The 20,773-nt window shown below is 47.6% G+C and overlaps 1 protein-coding gene across 1 annotated transcript in view; it reads right to left on the bottom strand.

Annotated features, from left to right (window-relative positions):
* Positions 1-20,773, bottom strand: part of ADCY2 (adenylate cyclase 2) — a 438,100-nt gene that overhangs the window by 22,357 nt on the left and 394,970 nt on the right. Inside the window, exons 19-21 of the mRNA XM_068531874.1 lie at positions 16,217-16,301; positions 11,557-11,715; positions 678-824 (exon numbers count right to left, since the gene is read on the bottom strand). Coding sequence (XP_068387975.1) covers positions 678-824; positions 11,557-11,715; positions 16,217-16,301 — 391 coding nt within the window. The remainder of the gene's footprint in view (positions 1-677; positions 825-11,556; positions 11,716-16,216; positions 16,302-20,773) is intronic.

The following is a 20,773-nucleotide window of genomic DNA, read 5'->3' as shown; positions in this document are numbered from 1 at the left end:
CCATCAATCATGATGAACCTATGTTCACTGATGTCAATTTTCCTATATTTGCAAAATATTGTTAAAAATGGTGTAACAACAATATCTTTCAAACCAGAGGTCTGTTTGTTCTTACTAGAAAACACAGTGCATTGTTTCCTTTGTAGGCAGAAAACTGAAAATTGAAAAATGACACCTATTCCAATATCTAAGACGTATACTTTGTCCCTTCTAAAATATATTCTACCACATTCATATTGCTTTTTCAATAATAAAGCATGCCATCCATGTACACTTCAAATTGATATCTGACATAGACCTTGGAGTTTGCAGACACACATGCAGATAATCTACTATTCTTTTATGTATAAAGAGATGGGCAAGTATTTTCCTTGGAGTTCAAGCCTTTCAAGAAAATTCATGGGCATGCTGGAGAGATATTTTATTGAACAGATTTTGGTAGTTGTTTATAGAAATCATATTCGCTTTAAGAATAATATGTGTTTGCCTCACCAAAATTAGTCAGTGACCTAAATCGAGCAAAAAGCTTAATGCCAACCACCAGAAATTTTGTCAAAGGACAAGTTTTAAGATATGCCATGATGTTGGACTAACTTCAAATGTGCCAATCCAGAGGAACGCCAAAGTATGGGACTGGGGCCACCCCTGCCCATCAAGGGTAACTCTGAAGTACGTACATCGTCAAAGTCGGCGATGATCTCGTTCAGGAGCCGAAGGCATTCCAAGCCCTCCTTGTTCACATCCGATTCTGTATAGAATTCTTTGAAATCCGGAATGGAGGCAAACATGACACAGACACAGTCATAGGACTGGTGGTATAAATCCTGCCCGGGAGAAGAGGAAGGGATGAGCACTAGGAAAGCTTTTAAGCAAACACGCTCCCAATGGAAGTGCTTCTTTACGTTAAGACTGGTAAAGAAATCACCCAGTGTCCACTGCACCTGCTCTGCCCTCGTCCCCGGCCCATTTTAGGCACTGGCCATTGATCACAGGTGAAGGCTTCTAGTGAGCTGGATACAGGCTCAGAATCATCAACACCGCACTCCCACTGTCACTGCCGGTTAGTATGAGGTGCCCTTCCAGTTACCCCTCTCTGCCATCTCTACCTTAGACAATTACAAGAGGCCAGAGACTTCTCACTTAGGAAAAAACAACAACAACATTCTTTTAACAACTAAAGGGAAACAAAACGATTTCCCAGGCTACTATATTGTCCCACAGTGACTCATTATGGCTACATGCTTCGGATTGGAGGCTTCATGAATTTTCCTCTTCAGCGTCTCCTGAAAGGAGCGGATGAAACTCATTATGTTACTTCTTAATTACACCAGAGAGAACTAGTGAAATTCCCCAGACTACTTATTCTATTGTATTAGACACCAGAAATATTTGTCCGGGATTTCTTTTTGCTTTTAAATAGACTATAGTCTCAACTAAAAGTCTAAACTATAGCTCATAGTTTCACCCATAGACATGAGGAAAATTACAATGTCTTGAAAATACAATTTCAAGGTGTTTCCACACATAATTTTCCCCAGCATATAGTGAAACCTTCAAGTTCAGTGGAGATTTCATAAAGGAAGCGTTATTATGTGGGCATGGGGGCTGGTCCTGGGCGGGAGGATCTGCTCTCTCACCGGTGCTGGTGCATCAGGGCCCTTGGATGGCCTGTCCCGGGCAGAATGGCCAGGTGTCAATGTGGGCACCCTGCATCACGGGAAACACTCCCTCCTCAGGAAACGTGAGGAGAGTTCTGTTACACAAGATCGCGATCTCTGAGTGGAGGAAAGAAAGCTAGCGGCTGGTGTTTCCTGTGTGCCTGGCAGAGGGAGAGAATCTACCCTGCGTAGATGTTACCAGTGTGCTCTGCTCTCTGGGGCACTCAGAAGAATCCCTTAGCAAGGAGTGAGCACTTCAACAGCACCGTAACTCCAAGGTTTGGTGGCTTCTCAGGAGAGCCATTCTTCCTCCGCTGAGGTCTCATGACACACACATCGGGGCAATGGCAACCCACGGCAGGTCACAACCACTTCCTGGGAAAGATAGACTTGTGTCGTCTTCCTGTTCTCAGGGCCGACCACCTTGTAATGCCTTCTGCTACTGCCTTACAATCTCTATAAAATACATGAACAATAGAATCAAGGGTTTCCTTTTCTATTCTGCTCTCAGTATGGTTGAGTTGGCTCTTTGTGCAGACCTGTACTTCCTCTCTCTGAAAAGTTGTTTTTGTGAACACTCATATCCTCGGACGACGACCTGTGGCACGTGTGATCGCCAAGCTTAGGTTCCAGTAACGCTGACCAAGCCAGGGTGTCAGGGTAACGGGGGAGTGAAAAGCCCCTAGAAGCCTCTTCTAGTTAAAAAGGGCAGTTTCATAAAAGTAGTATAAACTCCACTGACTTCTCCACTCTTAAGGAAAAGGGGTACATCTAGCAAGGCAAGGATATATTTTCTGTACCCTGCATTTCCCCGCTGTCTGCTGACATCAGCCAGAGTGACCATCTGGGGAACGATGATGATGAGAATACACACAATAATCGCCAGCACTGCCTGAGTGCCCACCGCATGCCAGGATGCCCACCCCTCTGAACTCTCCACCAGCATTAACGTGCCCCTGACTACAATCCTAGGAAGCTGGTATTTTTATTCTTAATCTACAGATGAGGGAACTGCGGCACAGAACAGTTACATTACTTTCCCAAGGTCACAGTTACCAAGTCTGATGCAGAGGTCACTCTTATAAATGCTACACTTTATACTTTACCCTGCATTTCCTGGATGACCACGGACTGTGCTGCCTGCACCTGGGGCAGCATGGGGTCTCGATTCACTTGTAGGTCACGTCACTTTGCCTTTCTCCTTTCCCCTAGGGTCTTTAAGGGTATCTGGGGATGGGAGATAAGGAAATGCAAGACTGAACTGACTGACAGTTTGGATATGAGGGCTGATTTTAACCACACTGGTTTGGAGTCTAATAAAGCATCTTCAGGTTGACACTCTCAAAACTGTCCTCTGAACTCTTGCCCCAGAACACCTAGGTTGTTGGAGTTGGAAGAGGTCTGATGGGTCATTTAATTCCATGGTCTTCAAATAGGAATGCCTGGGAGAGTCACCAATGGGGCTTTCAAGAAGGCGACACCTGGGCTGCCCAACGACCAACTGAATCTTGCCCCTGGGGTGGGCTCCAAGCATGTGCATCTTTTTGTAAAACTCCATGGGTTTTCCTGCTGTGCAGCCTTGATTAAGAATCACAGTACCAATGAGGAATTGTTAATTCAGGGGAGTTTGGTGACACACCAAGGCTCCCACTGACTTAGGGGCCAGGACTAATCCCTGGTGTCCTGGTCTGGCACTCCACAGGCTACGAGTGCTACTGGGGCCTTGGACTGCAAACTGCTCACTCACCCTCTTTGACAAATGGGTCACTTGGAGCTTCGAGGAAACACCAAAGGTGAGTGGGGATTTCTGACCCCCTAGTTCCTGACTCAGGGCTTCCACAGGGCTACCCTTGAGAATCAGGGAAACTTCACAAATGGGAAGCTTTACAAATTCACTAGCGCTAATGAAACGTGCAGGGCTTAGAGCCATACCCTAAACTCATGAGAGGTTCCCTCAGGTCTTTGGGTTGCGCTTGGGGCCAGAGGGAATCACAAGCTGATTGGCTGATGACCCGAGCTTATCTTATACTTCCAGAGGATCTGGGGTGAGGATAGGGCAGGTAGGAAGCCTTGGAGGAGATTTTGGAATTCAGGGTCTAGCACGGGTGACCCTTGTCCAGAACATAGCTGCCAACAAGAATCTCGCTGAGCTTTAAAAGTGGAAGCTTAGATGCCATTTCAACATTCACTCACATGTCGCCATTCTGCAAAACAAGCTCAAGTTATGGCAAAATCATCACAAAGCAGCTGCATTTCTGTGCGCACTGTCTTTTTCAGTTTATTGAGTGGGACTTCAGTTCTTTCCCAACTCTGGATGAAAACTTGGGACAACCCCATGACTCTTCTTGTCATTCTCAGGTAACAGGAGTCCTCTTATCAATACTTTAAGTGTCCGATCTAACGAGAAGTCAGAACTCAGATCCCAGTGGAATGTGTGGCTTTTCTCCTTCCCCAGTGTGGGCCTGCTGGGCGGTGGAGGAGTGTCTGCAGGGTGGGAAGGGGGCACGGTTGGCTTCTACTCTCCCTCTGCTCCTCATGTTTCTGCTCTGACCCTCCCCAGCTGGCTAGCCAGGTTTTCCAAAGCACCCAGGGCTGGAGAACAGGGCAAGAAAGAAGGGTCTGTTGGAGGAGGGACACGTTCCATTAATTACATCATGCTCCCAGGGAACTTAAACCTGGTGGACATTTTCATGGGTTATTTGAAGACTCTCTGTCATTTCCCCCCAACACGGGACATCCTGCCAAGGTTCTCCTGATGTGGACCACGCACTCCCCTCCTACTTGTGACTACTCTCTCTGCCCTGGGCTTTCTGGTTAGTCGTCTAGCTTCTCTGCTGGGGCCCATTCCCCACTCCAAGCAGCTTTTCAAAACAGGATCTAAAATGACCCCATGCCAACTGTTTTTCTCTGGCTTGGTCCCTGGAAACATTCAGCAGGCTTTGCCCCCCCAAACCCTCATAGTCCCATTACATCCCCACCTGCAGCCCCCAACCCTCTTGGACCAGACACTCCAATAAGCCCCTGCCCTCTGCATTTAGGAACCTACACGTCATCTGTGTCCCCCAGATGGAGTTGCTGCCCCAGGACCACGTAGGGGCCCAAGTCGTAGGTACACATCCCAAGCTGAGTGGTTATGGTCTATTTATGAGGCAAGAGGTAAAGGGAGGATTCCCCATGTCCCTTTAGGGGCTCGCTTCTCACTATATTCTGTCCCATATCCCTCTTCCAACCTCTACTCTCCCAGCCCTCGTGTCCCTGAGAGTGAAGCGTCGAGAGTTGTGTAGCTCTTGCATTTGTAAATTCTGCACACTGTTTAGCACCCCCTTTGGAATATGACACCTACTGCCTCTTGGTGTCATGGGCTGACATTCACTTTATTGTGCTGTTACATAGACACACAGGCATGCACAGTCCCCCATGAGGGCCTGCCATGTGCCAGGCTTCACACCAGGTAATGGGGTCACAGAGATGGACAACACAAGCCCTGCCCTAAGGAGCTTAGAGTCTAGTTGGAGAGACAGCGCAAATACAAGGACAGGAAAACGAAGTGTGATTGGTGCTGCTTACACCCTGGTGTGGAGATGTCTGCTTGGTGTGCCCTAGGAAATGGCCAGAACTTGCCACTAGCTTGGGGTTCCAAACTCCGGGACCAGCGCTTTCTCCTGCTGACTCAGGCCACGGTGAGGAGGAGAAGCTCCCATCTTTCACATCCCCCCTCGGTCCCCAATTGTCAGCTAACACCTAATTTATTCAGGGGAGTCAGATCATTAGAAAGCACAAAAGCATCTCTGAAAACCTGTGGCTTTCTAGCCTGACTCTGTAAGGACTGCGTTGGGGGAGCTGCCTGGGCTTTGGGAGGTTAGCTGAGAAGGGGGAGCGTTTGTGTGCCTGGTGAATTGCCCTGCACCGCAGTGACGCAGTGACGTCTGTGTCTTGTTTTGATCAAGCCTCAGCTCTCCCGCAGTGAGGCTGCGTGGCTCAGAATCACACATAACCCTGACCACCGGGGACTCGGCAAAATGCAGTCTTTTCAACAAGTGACCAAAGCTAGCTGGGACGTCTGTTCAAGGGACCTTTCAGACATGTGCCTGCCAAAACACAGCCATCTGGAGAGCAGGCTTTGTAAACCAGCAGGCTCTGTCTGGACCACAGAGCTCTGTACCAGGGTCTGAATGGCTTGAGGGCCCGGACCTGGTCAGGACATCAGCAGCTGATGGAGAAGCTTGAGGATGTGTTGAGTAAAACCAGCGCCCCGGGGAAGGAAGAAGAGGAGCTTGCAAAGGTGGACACGGCAGCTCTCTGCCCACAGGCCCGGAACACAGGTGCAGTGAACAGCTTTAAATCGAAATAAAGATCTTTTTGGAATTATTGTGATTAAATCATTCTTTACTACGTATTTCTGAAGGAAAACGAGTTTCCTCTGTATGTGCATGCGGCGGGTAGGAGAATCAAAAGGCCCTTTGTGAACATGGGTCCTGGCCAAGGTCATAGGTCATGTTTCCAAGGAATGTTCCAGAAAACCACGGAACATTAACCATTACTGTGGGACTGAAAGCCACACTCCTGTCTACCGCATGCTCTAAAAATAACCCTGGTCCAGCCTCTGCACTCAGAAGCTGTGGGTGCTCAGCCCACCCCACGGAGAGGGAGCAGAGGAGGTGATGTCGTCAGATAAGGATACAGTGCAAAGCGATTATGTGCGTTTTGTTGTCCACACTAGTCAGGCCCTGAAAAGCTGTGGGAAGGCGCCTCCCTTGACAGATATTGATAAGTTCCAGGAGGCAGTGTTCTCAGGTTTTGCATAAGTTTGGGATATTTGCTTCAAAGATGACTAAAATTGAGTGTTTCCTGCATGCCAGGCACTGCGCTAAAAGTTTCGCATGAATTATTGCTTTTGAAATTAGTTATAGCCTCTCTGAGGATGGAGCCCGAGGTCCCACAACTAAGAAGTGCCAGGCCCGGGATAAGAGCTTTGCTCTCAACGGCCAAGCAGGGCCCAGCAGGTAAGGAAAGCTGGCCCGGGGCCCAGGAACCTCTCCTGTCCCGGCGTTGGCTATGGTCTGCCACGCCCAGTTTGGGTCTGGAATCCTCAGAAATGATCCTCCTCCAGGATCCGCGTGTTAGACAATGGGCAGAACTTTCCCTCGCAGAAGCATTAGGGAAGGAGACAGGGGGAGAGAGAGAGAGAGAGAGAGCGCGTGCAGGCAGGGCGCGTCTATACGGCCCTGACAGTGAGGCGGGGCCAGCAGCCTGGACCATGTCCACGCTATAAAACAGCACAGACCCCATCACCGTTTGGCTGCAGGGGGTCAAACACCTCAGCCTGCCTGGCCTCGGATCACAAGCTTGGGCTGACACATCCCCAGGTCAGGGAAGTGGGTTCTTCTGCCCAGGGATGAAGTCGATTGAGGACAGGAGGGGCTGAGTGTGACAGAAGGTAGGCATCCGGCCCGTCGGGAAGCCAGAGGGACGGGGCAGAAGTCTGCCATGCACTCAAAGGAGTCTCACCTGGTTATAAGCATTTTGGAAAAAAACCCAAAAAACAACACCGTCCTTTCTGAGACTCATGGTGGAAGCCCTCAGAACCTTTAGGCAGCGGGCTAGGGGCTCTCCTTCTCCTTCAGACCCTTTACGGGCCTTCTCTTCTGCAGTCAGGATTCCCTGTGAGGACTGGAGCGGCAGACCTGCTCCACTACCGGTCTGATCTTGAGCAGCGACTGGAGGGCATCTCTGTCCCGCTGAGCAGACATCAGGCTGCCCTGACCGCAGGCTGCCCGACGGGGCCCGCTGTAATTGTTTAATCCCCAACAGTTACAGTGGCTGCTTGAGTAGCTCCCTCCCCTCCCCAAATATTTAACCTAACCAGCAAAAACTGGCAGTAAAATCTGGAAAGTCACAGCCCAGGGGAGCTCTGTGTTGTCTGATGAAATACAGAGACTTTTGCAGCCCACAGTTGTGCAGAATGAAGAGATCATTTCAAGGATGGTCTCATCGGTCTGATGCCCCCGATTTAAGATTCAGTGTGTGTCGCTCTACCCTCCTCAGCAACGTGAGGTCAGCAGCTAGAACGTGCAAATCTAATGATGTCCAGGGTATCGGGGTTCCTAAGCGAAAACCGGAGACCCCTAATATGCGATAAGGGAACTTGGAGCTGTTTGTGGCAGTAAGCGTTTGAAAAGCTTTGGAACTGAGCTCCTGTTCATTTTCCCATGGGAAAATGAGGCTGCCTGGGTCAGGGGTGTGTTTCCTGAATGAAGGAATAAGCTGGGAGCTTGGTGAATGGGTGCTGTCTGCAGGGGAAATCATTTTAGCGCCTAAGTCAGGTTCACGTGCACACACAGGCATGATGCAGCCATGGACGAGGCCCCCAAGGACTTCACCTTCTTGATCTGACAAACGAGGCAACAGAGTCCAGAGCTGGTTTCATCGAAACGCGCTGATTCCTACTTTGTCTCGGAAAAGTTCCCAAACTGCCGGCGCAGTGAGGTGGTGCCTATTCCAGGGTTCAAGCCCAGCGCGCGGTGCTGCCCTGACGCTGCAGCCTTCCCCACGGACCCCACGTGGGCGGTGAAGGATGTAGAAGAAGCTGGGTGTGTTCTTAATTACTAAACTCGCAGCGCTGATGAGGAAACTTGGAGGGAAATGCCACCCCCATCTTGGAAGCACCCATAACATGCTAGTCGCAGAAGGGTCACTGGCCCGGCACACAGTAGGGCCACTCGGTCAGTGGATGAGTCCATTGGTGCTTTGGTGCTGCCTGCCCACCAGGTATGTCCCACCTGCATGGATGTGGGACTCCGGGTCCTGCTCTATCAAATGTCCACCTCAGCTGGAGGGACAGACGTTCAGTGTGACATGTAACATCCCACACTCTACCTAAGAATTGTGCAAAGTAAAGCACAATTCCCCTTTGACTCATGGGCAGACGGGGCTCAGGCCGGGGAGGTAGCTCACATTACCATGACAGAAAATGTTGGGACAAAGGTTTGAGCCCATGCTGTCCACCTGGGGGCTTCACTCTCCATCCCCATCTACTTTTCCTTATGATTTCCAAAGGGGCAACTGTGTTCAGAGGCCTGCTTAGAATAAGTCAAGCAAACAGGAATGAATAGAGAGAACCCACGATTCCCCTGGTCTGGCCTAGGGAGACGTCAGGAGGGGGCAGAAGAGGTCACCAAGTGCTGTAGGGCTGAACCCGGGGCCTTTTAAGGTCTTGAACGAAGCACTGTCCTGTCATCTGGACAGAAGTAGCCCCTTGAAGCCTGGAATGGTCTTTTTCTCCCCCTCTGCAGCCTGCATCTCTCTGCCAGTTTCTAGCACTTTCTTTTCTGGTTCAGAAGTCACTTGCTCACAGTGGTGGACTTTCTGGACTCCTGCATTTATGCAGTTAGCACCTTTGGAGACAATAGGATTCTGTCCCCTCCTGGGGATGAGGCCGCCTTGTCCTGTTCATCTCTGTAACCAGGCCCAGCACCAGCCTGACCCAGGGCAGGGGCAACAGATGAATTTATAACCTGAATTGATAGCTAGCCATATAGACACAAACAAGCTCTTAAACTGCTAATGAAAACAGACGGTTCCTTTTTAATAGATGTAATGATTTCACTGTCTGTGACCAAGAGGTAAATACGTTGCTGAATAACCTACTGAAAGCAGAAAACACCAGGAGAAGAAATAGAGGAGTGAACGGTGGGACCTGCTGGGGCCCCCGGACTGGCTCACCATGCCTAGCATGTTTCCAGAAAGACCAGAGTGATAAAGTCCGGTCCCTGCCCACCACCTGGCACTTTCTTCTCAATGTCAACTTTAACTATGTTACAGATGAATACCGTTCCAAGCCTTCTCACTTCGCTGCTCTGTGCATCAGTGCCATCAAAGTTCAGCTTATCTACTAACGAGTTCATCCATCTACAGGTTTCCGGATCCCTCACCCACTCCCAATCCTCACTGAACATCTCCTAAGAACGGGGATTGCACCTCATACATCTCTGAAACTCCACAGCACCAGACACAGGTCATTCACTCAGTGGGTGCTCAAATGCATGTTTCTTAAATTAACAGAGTCCCACTGTAGATACATCTGCCGACTCTTGTAATTTAGTTACATGAAAGAAAATTCATGACATTTCATTTCATAAGCCATTTCAGCATCGAAACAACATGCCAATCTCTCCAACTCTAGTTAAATATCCATTCCTTTAGATGTTCCACGAAATTCCCATTTCTATCCATTCAAATGGATGGTCTCAAGTCTTTGATCTGTCCTTGTGTGGCTAACTCCTAAATTCTGTCTGTCTCATATCTTTGAAATTCTAAGATCCTTAAAAGGCTCTCAGAGAAGTCATGAGCCGTGAAACAGTGGAGTGTGGGATGCACGGTGTGATTTTTGCTTCTTGATTTGGCCTTGATGGCACGCTGGTAAGGAAGCGTCCTCCCACACTAGGCAGAGGGTGGTGACCCCTTTTGTGACATATTTGGAACCCCAGTGCCTCATATTGCACGTTCAGAACTTAACATGGCTGGGGAAGAAAAACCAGGAAGAATGAATCAACTTCATGCTAAGATGTTCACAGGCGAGTCTAACTCACTATTCCCAGTTGACCTCTATACGACCAGTCAATATACTCTTGAAAATGGACACATTCAGGCCAATGTCGAGTATTTTGAACACTGACATGTTTGAAGTGCCACAGGCCTCTAGGTCACTGCCAGGAGCTTTTGGCCCTCGCCAGCCCACGCCTTTCCCTGGCCAACAGCCCCGCCTCTCCCCATCACCCCGCCTCTCCCCACCGGCCCCGCCTCTCCCCACCAGCCCCGCCTCTCACCACCAGCCACACCTCTCTCCATCAGCCCAGCCTCTCTCCATCGCCCCGCCTCTCCCCACCGGCCCCGCCTCTCCCCATCGGCCCAGCCTCTCCCCATCGCCCCGCCTCTCCCCACCGGCCCCGCCTCTCCCCACCAGCCCCGCCTCTCACCACCAGCCACACCTCTCCCCATCGGCCCAGCCTCTCTCCATCGCCCCGCCTCTCCCCACCGGCCCAGCCTCTCCCCACCAGCCACACCTCTCCCCACCAGCCCCGCCTCTCTCCATCACCCAGCCTCTCCCCACCGGTCCCGCCTCTCCCCATCGGCCCAGCCTCTCCCCACCGGCCCCGCCTCTCCCCACCAGCCCCACCTCTCTCCATCAGGCCAGCCTCTCCCCATCGCCCCGCCTCTCCCCACCGGCCCCGCCTCTCCCCACCAGCCACACCTCTCTCCATCAGCCCAGCCTCTCCCCACCAGCCCCGCCTCTCACCACCAGCCCCACCTCTCTCCATCAGCCCAGCCTCTCCCCATCGCCCCGCCTCTCCCCACCAGCTCCGCCTCTCCCCACCAGCCACACCTCTCTCCATCAGCCCAGCCTCTCCCCATCGCCCCGCCTCTCCCCACCGGCCCAGCCTCTCCCCACCGGCCCCACCTCTCTCCATCAGGCCAGCCTCTCCCCATCGCCCCGCCTCTCCCCACCGGCCCCGCCTCTCCCCACCAGCCACACCTCTCTCCATCAGCCCAGCCTCTCCCCACCAGCCCCGCCTCTCACCACCAGCCCCACCTCTCTCCATCAGCCCAGCCTCTCTCCATCGCCCCGCCTCTCCCCACCGGCCCAGCCTCTCCCCACCAGCCCCACCTCTCTCCATCAGCCCAGCCTCTCCCCATCGCCCCGCCTCTCCCCACCAGCTCCGCCTCTCCCCACCAGCCACACCTCTCTCCATCAGCCCAGCCTCTCCCCATCGCCCCGCCTCTCCCCACCGGCCCAGCCTCTCCCCACCGGCCCCACCTCTCTCCATCAGGCCAGCCTCTCCCCATCGCCCCGCCTCTCCCCACCGGCCCCGCCTCTCCCCATCAGCCCAGCCTCTCTGACCTCATTCTTCAGGCTCCTGGCCAGGAAGTGCTCAGCCACGTGCGCAGGGAGCACGTTCTCCAGCAGCACGCGGTTCAAGTTCTCCATGGTTTCTATCTCCTCTCGCTCTTTTTTGAACTTGTTCTTCCATAAGAAGTCTAACCTACAGTAATATTCATTCTGTTACAAGAGGACACAGAGGTAAAGAAACAATAGGCATCTTGTCCTGCCAGAGAGTGGAGGTTTTAAAGAGAAAATAAAAAGAATGAAACAAACCTAAAAAAGAACCCCCCCCCCCCAAACGGAATTGTCACCCTCCCTACCAAGCCCTCAGTTGCCCCCAAATGTCTCTCATTCACCCTCTAACATGGATTTCCAAAATGCAAATTTGGGAAAGAACCAGCCTCAGAAACAGAGAAAACAGCTATACTGAAGGCTTGAAAGACAAAAACGACATGAAAGCTTCTTACATAGTCATGTTAATAAATGGTGGCTTGCATTATTTTTTGGAAAGAGCTGTGATAGAATATAAATAATGAATAAAAGAAAAATGGAAAATATATTAGTAGAGAGAGTGCATTGTTTCATGATTTGCATTTAAAAAATAATAGTGTTCATTTGTGGCAGTTTGCCTTTTACAGCTGAAAATCAGTTTTCCTCTACCACAAATTATGTAATTAAGTATACATTGAAAAGTATGTGTTTTTTCATTTGGGATTGCACTGTACTGAGAAAATGACATTATATTTAGACAAAAGTTCATTTTGATATAATTTAATTAAGATGGTGCCTGCCAGTAAAAACATATGTGTTCATGCTTTATAATGTATTAAAATTCAATGTTTTAAAAAACCAGCTGTTATTAACATTGTAGAAATAGAGAGACCCGTTTACTATCACAGGGTCTCTTTGGTTTGTCATCATTTTGTATCTGCTCTGATGTATATAATTTAATATAATGAAATAGCCTTGAATGAATCTTCCTGTAACAGAAGGGCCTAATAGAGAGAGTGTATTTCAGCACAGATAGTAATTATTGACAAATAAATGCAAAAATGAACTAAGTGGAGAGTGTTTGTTTTATTGGTTTGATTAGCTATACCAATGACAGCACAAAGCAAAATAAAACACACATAAATGGCCTCATGCACAGATGGCAATTTCAAAAAAAAATTCACAATTTGAAACCTGAAAGAACAATGATCATTCACTGAAATTAGGTTTGCTTCAAACTATGTATGATATACTCAAAAATTACTCCTCCTCCTCTGGGGAGGCATTTATTTTTAGCTCATATAACAAGCCATTTTTTAAAAAGATTACAAAAGAGGTATTTTAAAAGTTTGCTTATATTAAATTTTACATTACTGACACATTTTCCACATTCTGTATTTATGGAAATCATGCTATGCACGTACTGGAAAAGGCCTCTCCCTTGGAGAACAGGTTATTTATTTAGATTTTTTGGGGGGGATAAACTAGTGGTGTGGCCGGTATTAAAGTAAAATAACAGAAGCAATCTACGGTGGTGGCATCGAGAAGACACAGGTATACACCAAAGATCAGATGAAAATGAAACATGAGATGAAGACATGGATCCAGTGAAGGCAGGCAGCAAGCCCAATTCGTGTAAGTTTGAAAGGTTTTCATAAAGCACGTGAGGAGTCGCTCAGGTTTTCCGAGGGACTGCTACTGCACCACGTGCAAGCATTCTTTAAGTCTCCTACTAAAGGAATCGGAGCACTTTGGGACCAGCTACCTTGGACTGAGAGTGACCTTCTGACAGATCTTTCCCCCTCCCCTCCCCAACCAGTGCAGTCTGCTGCAGAACCCTTGCCTTGAGGCGCAAGGACCTTAAAAACTCATGTGCAGTCCCCCAGAAGAAGACAAATGTTTTTATCCCAAACCAGTTGTAATGGACTTAATCATGTCCCCCAAAAAAGATCATTCCAAGTCCGAACCCCGGTATCTGTGCCTGTGACTTCTCTGGAAATAGGGTCTCGGCAGATGTAATGAACTTAAGGATCTGAGGATGAGATCATCCTGGATTTAGGGTGGGCTGTAAATCCAATGACTGATGTCCTTACAGGAGAAAAGAGAGGGAGATTTGACGCAGAGACCCGGGGAGGCTGCGTGAGGAGATGCAGCCAGGGGCGGGGAGAGCTGCTTCCTCCGTGACTCTGACTCAGGGCCGGAAAGCGCTCTAAGGACTTTGTGACACTTCAGCTAAAACAGCAGCCCAGCTCCATGACCTACAGTCAGTCCTCACATCACCCCCCATCTCTCAGATTCCATCTGGGGCCGCTCTCCAAATGCTTAGGGGCCCAGATCCCACTCAGACGTGGAATTTGTCTTCATGAGCTCTGGCGTGATGGGAGAGAGAGCAGGAAGAGTCTTGAGAGGGCGTCCAGGCCGCATCTGGGACCCCACCGACCCTGTCTGCTGTGTTTCACGTCCTACCACAGCCTCGAGGGCGTCCCGTGCTCTGTCTAGTTCTGAAAACTACCTGAGGAACTGGGCTTACGCCTTTCTGTGTGGACAGAAGTGGTCTCTGGGCAGGGGCGCAGGCAGCACGTGATTCTACTTTCTCTGGGATCCTCAACTCTCGCACACAAGGACCTCGGCCTCACTCTCAGGCACTAGGTTGTCACTGCCCGGTTCCATACTCTGAATGAGCCCACCTAGGATGCAGACCCTTGATGGCAGAGGGCTGCCCTTTAAGCTTGGGTGAAATACAGGGGATCTTTCTTTTTCAAAAGAGGCCCTTGAGTTGGCTTGCATTTCTGTCACAAGCTAGGTTTCAGTACAGAGAGTGGTACTGTACTGTCGCTCTTGTCTAGGATGTGTTATGTTTTCATTAAGGTTTCTGAGATGCCTAAAGCAATATTTAGTATAGTCATTTTCTTAGAAAGCAAGTACATTGCCATCATTTCAAAAAAGATGGTCATGGGCCAGGGGAGCCATTAGGACAAATGATAACAAAAATAAGTTGCAAAAAGTCTGTGCTATTATTTAAAACATATTCAGAAAAGAGGTAACTCTGAGGCCATGGATTCTTACAACACTTGAAAACCTTATTTCAAATATCAGACATTTGTTTATAATACAGTTGTATTTCCGGAAGGGTGTGCAGAGGAAGTCTATATCACAGACTTCACAGTTCTTGTTATCCCAGAAGACTTGGGATCTCAGTAAATCATTCACTTAATGATTTTGGACTGAAGGTCAGCCTTCTGGCTCACCTTGGTATATCCTTGGTTCCAGTTAAAGAGTAACTGTGGACACAATTAATCCTGCAGGGATTACTACTCTTTAGGCCTCTAGATGTACATATTACTTATCGTTACACTAGTGACAAAAAAGGAAACTGGTATCAGCACTATCACGTTAAATGAATGCCTGGCCATAATACTGCATACTTTTCATTATTTATTTAAATCATTTAGGGGGTAACTGATCAGTGAGCAGCCATGGGATTCGACAACATTTGTGTAGTGGTATTGCCTGTATCTTATCTCAGTGATCAATAAAAAAAGTTGGGAGAATTCAATTTGATTCTAGGTAATTAAAATATATTGCTGTGAAGCAATCTGAGTGATCATTCTAGTAGGAGAAACTGCCTAAGAATGCAGAATGTAGCATGTGCTGGGGACAGAGGTGGGGAGGGTGATGGGGGGACCGGGGTCTTCTAAGCTCTGCATCAGGACCACAGTGTAGCTCTAGGGAGATTGGTGAGAGCTGCGCTGTGGGCTCCAGGGAAGGATGCCCCTTGCACGTCCCCGGGAAGATGGAAGAGGATGGATGGCATTCCCGGGTGCCGGCCTGACTGTCACAGATCTGGTCTCTGCTCCGACTGTGCGATTATTAGCAGCTTCCTCCTGGTGAGAAATGGAAGCCAGACCCAAACTCCCCAGTTGATAGTTTGCCTCTCAGATAACTTAACTGTTTAGAGATGTGTATAGAATTTAATTGGCATTGCCTCTTCCCTGGTTATCTCCAAATAAATCACTTATTTGTTTCATGCTATCCATCAAAGAAATTAAAACAAACTTTGGTTGAGGCAGAGTTACCTGGTATGGGATAAGTCTTTAGTCTTTGGGTGATTGTCCTTGTTTGCAGGCAGAGAAAGAATATTGCCCTTAAAAGTCCTGTACCTACAGGCTCCACGGGGAGGCCAGAAGCGGGCACAGAGCCCGAGGAGGACGTTTCATTTGCATCACAAAATAAAATTTTTGAACAAGGGACCATATTTCTAGGGATAATTGCAAGTGACAGCAGGGATACTTAATACCCACTTCAAAGAAAAAGAAGCCATACCTTTTGAAATGCAGATGAAAACCCCAGGCAAGGGGACATTTTTTTCCAATTAGTGTCAGCTATTGAGGGAATACATTGTAGGCTTACAGAAACCTACATATTTATTTTGAGACTTAACAGGAAATTCATTGATTCACACTTCTACTGTTCACAAAATCTGCCTCTTAGGGGAAAAAAAATAAGAGGCCTTTTTCTTGTGTCTATAGCCAAGCATATATACCTTGTGCTACCTACTTTTCTTTTAAGTGATAAGATGATTCTGATGCTTCAACGTTTGTTTGCATGAAAGCAATGGCAATGCACGTCAGCAAAGTATTATTAATACAGCACTTCAGAGACGTTACAGAAGAAACAGACTTCTTACCTGTCTGCCCAGAACAAGCAGTGTGATGAAAAATATAAAGAGAGACACTGAGCCCATGGTCTTTAGGTCTTTCCAAATGCCTGGTCTATTAAAAAACAAACAAACAGACGAAAACAATACAACAAAACAACATACACACAGGACTTAGAATTCGTGCATGAACAAATTTCAGAATCTCTAGTGCTTGTCTACATTCTACACCAACCAACCAACCAAACACACACACACACACACACACACACACACACACTTCAAATATATTTGCAAACCCAGATTGCATCAGAAGAAAGCAAAATAATCCTTATTTCAAGAGCTCAGTAAAAGAAAAAAATCTTCCAGATGAATATAGATTTCTTACTTTATACCAAACTCTAGCAAATATAAAATGAAGAGCAGAATATTAGTAATATTTTCTTTATATTTCTGGGATCAATATGGATAATTGGATATATGACTTGTATTTTTTAGTAATTATTTGCAGAATGAGACAGTATGCTAGAAATTAATAATCATGGGAGATATAAAAATGAAGTAGGGAACTTTATTTCTATAAGCTACTCTGACATATGAATAATATACTTTCATATAACTTTCTGGCAGGCGCTCCTTCTTATTCCTCCTTTCATGGGGTTTTGTATCACAAAGGCATAAGACAGATGGAAACCCTTGGCCCACTGCCCCATCAAGCTCTTAGTGTGCTGGCTGGGCCCTCCATCCTCACCATGACCACCCACACATCCTAGTTGGCATGTGTGGTGGTCAATTTTATGTGTCAACTTAAAGGTTCTGTTTTCGGTTCTTGTACAGCATACACGGAGAAATCGACTTGATTCCCCAGGGTAATCCTGCATAGCTGACAAATGATTATTTCACACATATAACTGTAAATGAGACTTGAGAAGTTGATTATGTATGGCTGCCATGTCACTTAAGCAGCATAGCTTGTATTTAATCAAGTATAAATATCAAGTCATCAGTTTCTGCTTGGGAGTTGAATATGCTTTGAGATTTTCCTGTTTCTCCATAGAAGGTTCGAGGACTGATGAGATAATAAGAGAAATGGATAAAGAACTAAAGAGCGCAGGTGGGCTTTGACGTAAGTAACCCTGGTTGGAATCATGACTCCCCTGCTCTAGTGAGCTGGGGACCTAGGATAAACCCCTCCAAACCTCACTTTCCCCATCAGCCAAAGGGGGTACCAATGCCCATCTTACTGGCTGTCTTGGTCACTAGGTCAAATATTTATGTACCTGGCACAGAGCCTGACATACAGGAAGCACTTCATAAATGGCACTCATGATTTTTAGTATTAACTACACAGTGATAAACAAGAGGATGGAGCAAGGAAGCTAGAGAAAAAGATAAGAAAATGCAGGTTGGTGGATTTCATTAACAGAATGACAGATCCATGTGCAAAAGAAAGGCAGATTCCTGCAGAAATGAGGAGACAGAATCTCCAGTCCCAGTGGCTGAAGGGCTTAGGACCTCAGAGAACTCTCCAGAAAGGCTATGCTTGTACTCAGGGCTCTTTCCTCCTACCAAGCCAACTGTGGCTGGAAAAAATCTGAGCTCAACAGCCATAAGGAGGTTACCAGTTTCTCTCTAGGAATGAAGTGAGCTGACAAGTGTCACTTTCCTGTCTCAGTAGTAGCGATTTTAAGAAATGAAGTTCCTTTTTGAGCTCGTGGCAGCTGTGTCTAATAGCACAGTTGAAGTGACTGCACTTCAGATGTTTATAAGCAGTGCAAACTCCAGTGACTTTTAGGGACTTTTTTTGGCCACACCATGTGCGGCATGTAGGATCTTAGTTCCCCGACTAGGGATTGAAACCATGTCCCCTGCAGTGGAAGCACGGAGTCAACCACTGGACCTCCGGGGAAGTCCCCAGTGACTTTTAAACTCATTTCCCCCCATATTGACTACACTGACAGGATATTGACCAGTTAATAAAACTGGTACAGGGAATTCTCTGGCAGTCCAGTGGTTAAGACTCCGAGCCTTCCCTGCCAGGGCCCGGGTTCGATCCTTGGTTGGGGAACTAAGCTCTCACAAGCTGCACGGCATGGCCATAAAAAAAAAAAAAGAAAAGAAAAAGTGGTACAACATACACAAGAGCGTGCAAGAAGCTGGTACAGGCTATTTTTAACTTTCACGTTGCTTCATGAACATCCTATTACTTTACCATTCCAGGAATCCTAGAAAACTGCTATGACATCCCTCCTTTTTACCCATCACCCTATAAACTCAGGTCCCACGTGCATCCCCAGGTAAGGGACCAGATGCCCCAAATATACAAAGCCATCTCCCGTCCCTCTCACTGATGGAGAGTGGGAGGTAAGACCCTCTTTATGCAGTTCACGGGCTGGCTGGGTTTTCAGATAATCACACAGAAAATACATGCAAGCAACCTAGAGGGAAAAATCCTTTTCTGGGACTCCTCACGCTAATGCATTTAAACATAGGTTTAGGGGTACAAATAACCTCTACCTATCTCCCAGTTCCTGAGCCTTAGTGAGGAATAGTGGTGGGTGGAGGTGGGGACTTGGGGGAAGCAAGACTAGGAAAGGTTCTCATTGCTGGACCGGGCAGTGCACTGGGAAGTACAGAACTAAATGGACCTCAGAGATAATGACGCACAGCACAGCCTGTAGGATAGACTTGGGTACCAGTCCACAGATGCCTTTTTCCCTTCTGACGTTCTCCGTCAACTAGGGAGACCTGTAACCTGCTGTCTTCGCTTTCATTTAGATTTCTCAGAAACTTCTTTTATTCATCCAGCCCCAAAGAACAGCTGATTCCAATTGGAGTCCATCTCTCCCACGTGGGCCCCTCACAGGCCACGGCTGATGGGCTCCTGAAGCTTGAAGGATGAATTTCTCCATCCACAGATCCATTCCTGGGTTCCTTGCCCTTTGTGTGTATGCAAGAGAGGCTGGGAGGAAAAGGAGTGGGTAGTATGCAGGGGACATCGGGACAGAGAGAATAAAATTCCAAGATGTCTTCTGGCAGAGTCTAGTCAGTTGTGTTGATCATATCAGTTTCCCAGGACTTTTCTTTCTTTCTTTTTTTTTTTTCCTGAAGTGTAGTTGATTTGCAATGCTGTGTTGGTTTCAGGTGTACAGTAAAATGATTCAGTTATACATATATATATATATATTCTTTCTCAATCTTTTCCATTATATGTTATACAAGATACTTTGCTATATAGTAGGACCTTGTTGTTTATTTTATATACAGTAGTTTGTATCTGCTAATTCCAAACTCCTAACTCCCAGGATTGCTGAAACAAAGTGCCACAAACTGGGTGGCTTAAAACAACAGAAATTCATCATCTCATAGTTCTGGAGGCCAGAAGTCTGAAATCAAGGTGCCGGCAGGGCTGTGCTCCCTCTGAAACCTGCAGAGAAATCCTTCCTTGCCTCGTCCTGGCTTTGGTGGTCGGCTGGCCACTGTATCACTCCAATGTCTGTCTTCATCATCACGTGGTGCCCGCTCCCCTCCCCCCATGTGTCTCTGTCTCCACATGGCCATCTTCTTACAAGGACACCAGTCATATTGGATCAGGGCCCACCCCACTCCAGCAGGACTTGATCTTAACTAATTACATGTGCAATGATCCTATTTCCAAATAAGGTCACATTCTCAGCTACTGGGGCTTAGGACCTCAGCATGTCTTCTTTTAAGTGACACAACTGACACATTAACAATTGTATCGGCCATTTATATAAAAATGACAGCAACTTAGTCTGAGGTCTCTCTCTCTCCTTTCCCTTTAAGTTTTAGGGATGAAATCCACTTTGGACTTTCACATGCTGGGGCTATGCTATCACTCTGTTATGAAGTACAGAAGACAGAGCTAATATAACTGAGAAGGTTTCTAACTCTATGATTTTTAACTTGACAGTTTTAGCCAAAATGTGACCAGATAGGCTATTTTTCATACTTAAAAATGGGTTCTGGAGACACAGATACCCAAATGTGCCTGTAGCCACACACTAATTTACAGCTGACCCTCACCCTGAGGCTGTTAATGGAGCAATCATTCTGGCCCTCAAGTTTCCAGAGTCCAAGAGAACAAAGAAACCTAACAAATTGGGCAAAGGATATGGAATTGCTTGGTGAACCAGTCTCTAACCTAAAGGCAAACAGCTCTGTGACATAAAAATGATATTTTCATTGCTTTCAGGAGAGGATGCAGTCCAGGCATGTATACACAAACAAAATTACATTTCAAAACATTCTATTTTCTAGGTGACATAGCCTCTATTTACTAAGAAGAAAAGTACCTCAAGAAACCTAGTTTCTGTTGTGTTGGTAACAATATACGAACTGAGTAAAATCAGATCTTCCCAGGTCACTCACTGGGATCAAAAGTAGTCTGACCTCTGGGACCCTGACCCCCTGAAGCCCACGGTTCATGAAGAAAAGTCCCACAAAGAGACGATGGCTACTGCCCTCCCTCTTAACGTGAGACCCTGTTGCTCTGCCGCTGATGAAGCTGTTTACTCCTGGCTGTCCCTGTGAGTAAGTTAGGAAACGCCTGGCTTTGCCCACAAG

This window comes from Eschrichtius robustus, chromosome 2 (genome assembly GCF_028021215.1).
Source record: "Eschrichtius robustus isolate mEscRob2 chromosome 2, mEscRob2.pri, whole genome shotgun sequence".
In the NCBI taxonomy this organism is placed as follows: domain Eukaryota; kingdom Metazoa; phylum Chordata; class Mammalia; order Artiodactyla; family Eschrichtiidae; genus Eschrichtius; species Eschrichtius robustus.
This window is presented reverse-complemented; position numbering and strand designations above follow the sequence as displayed.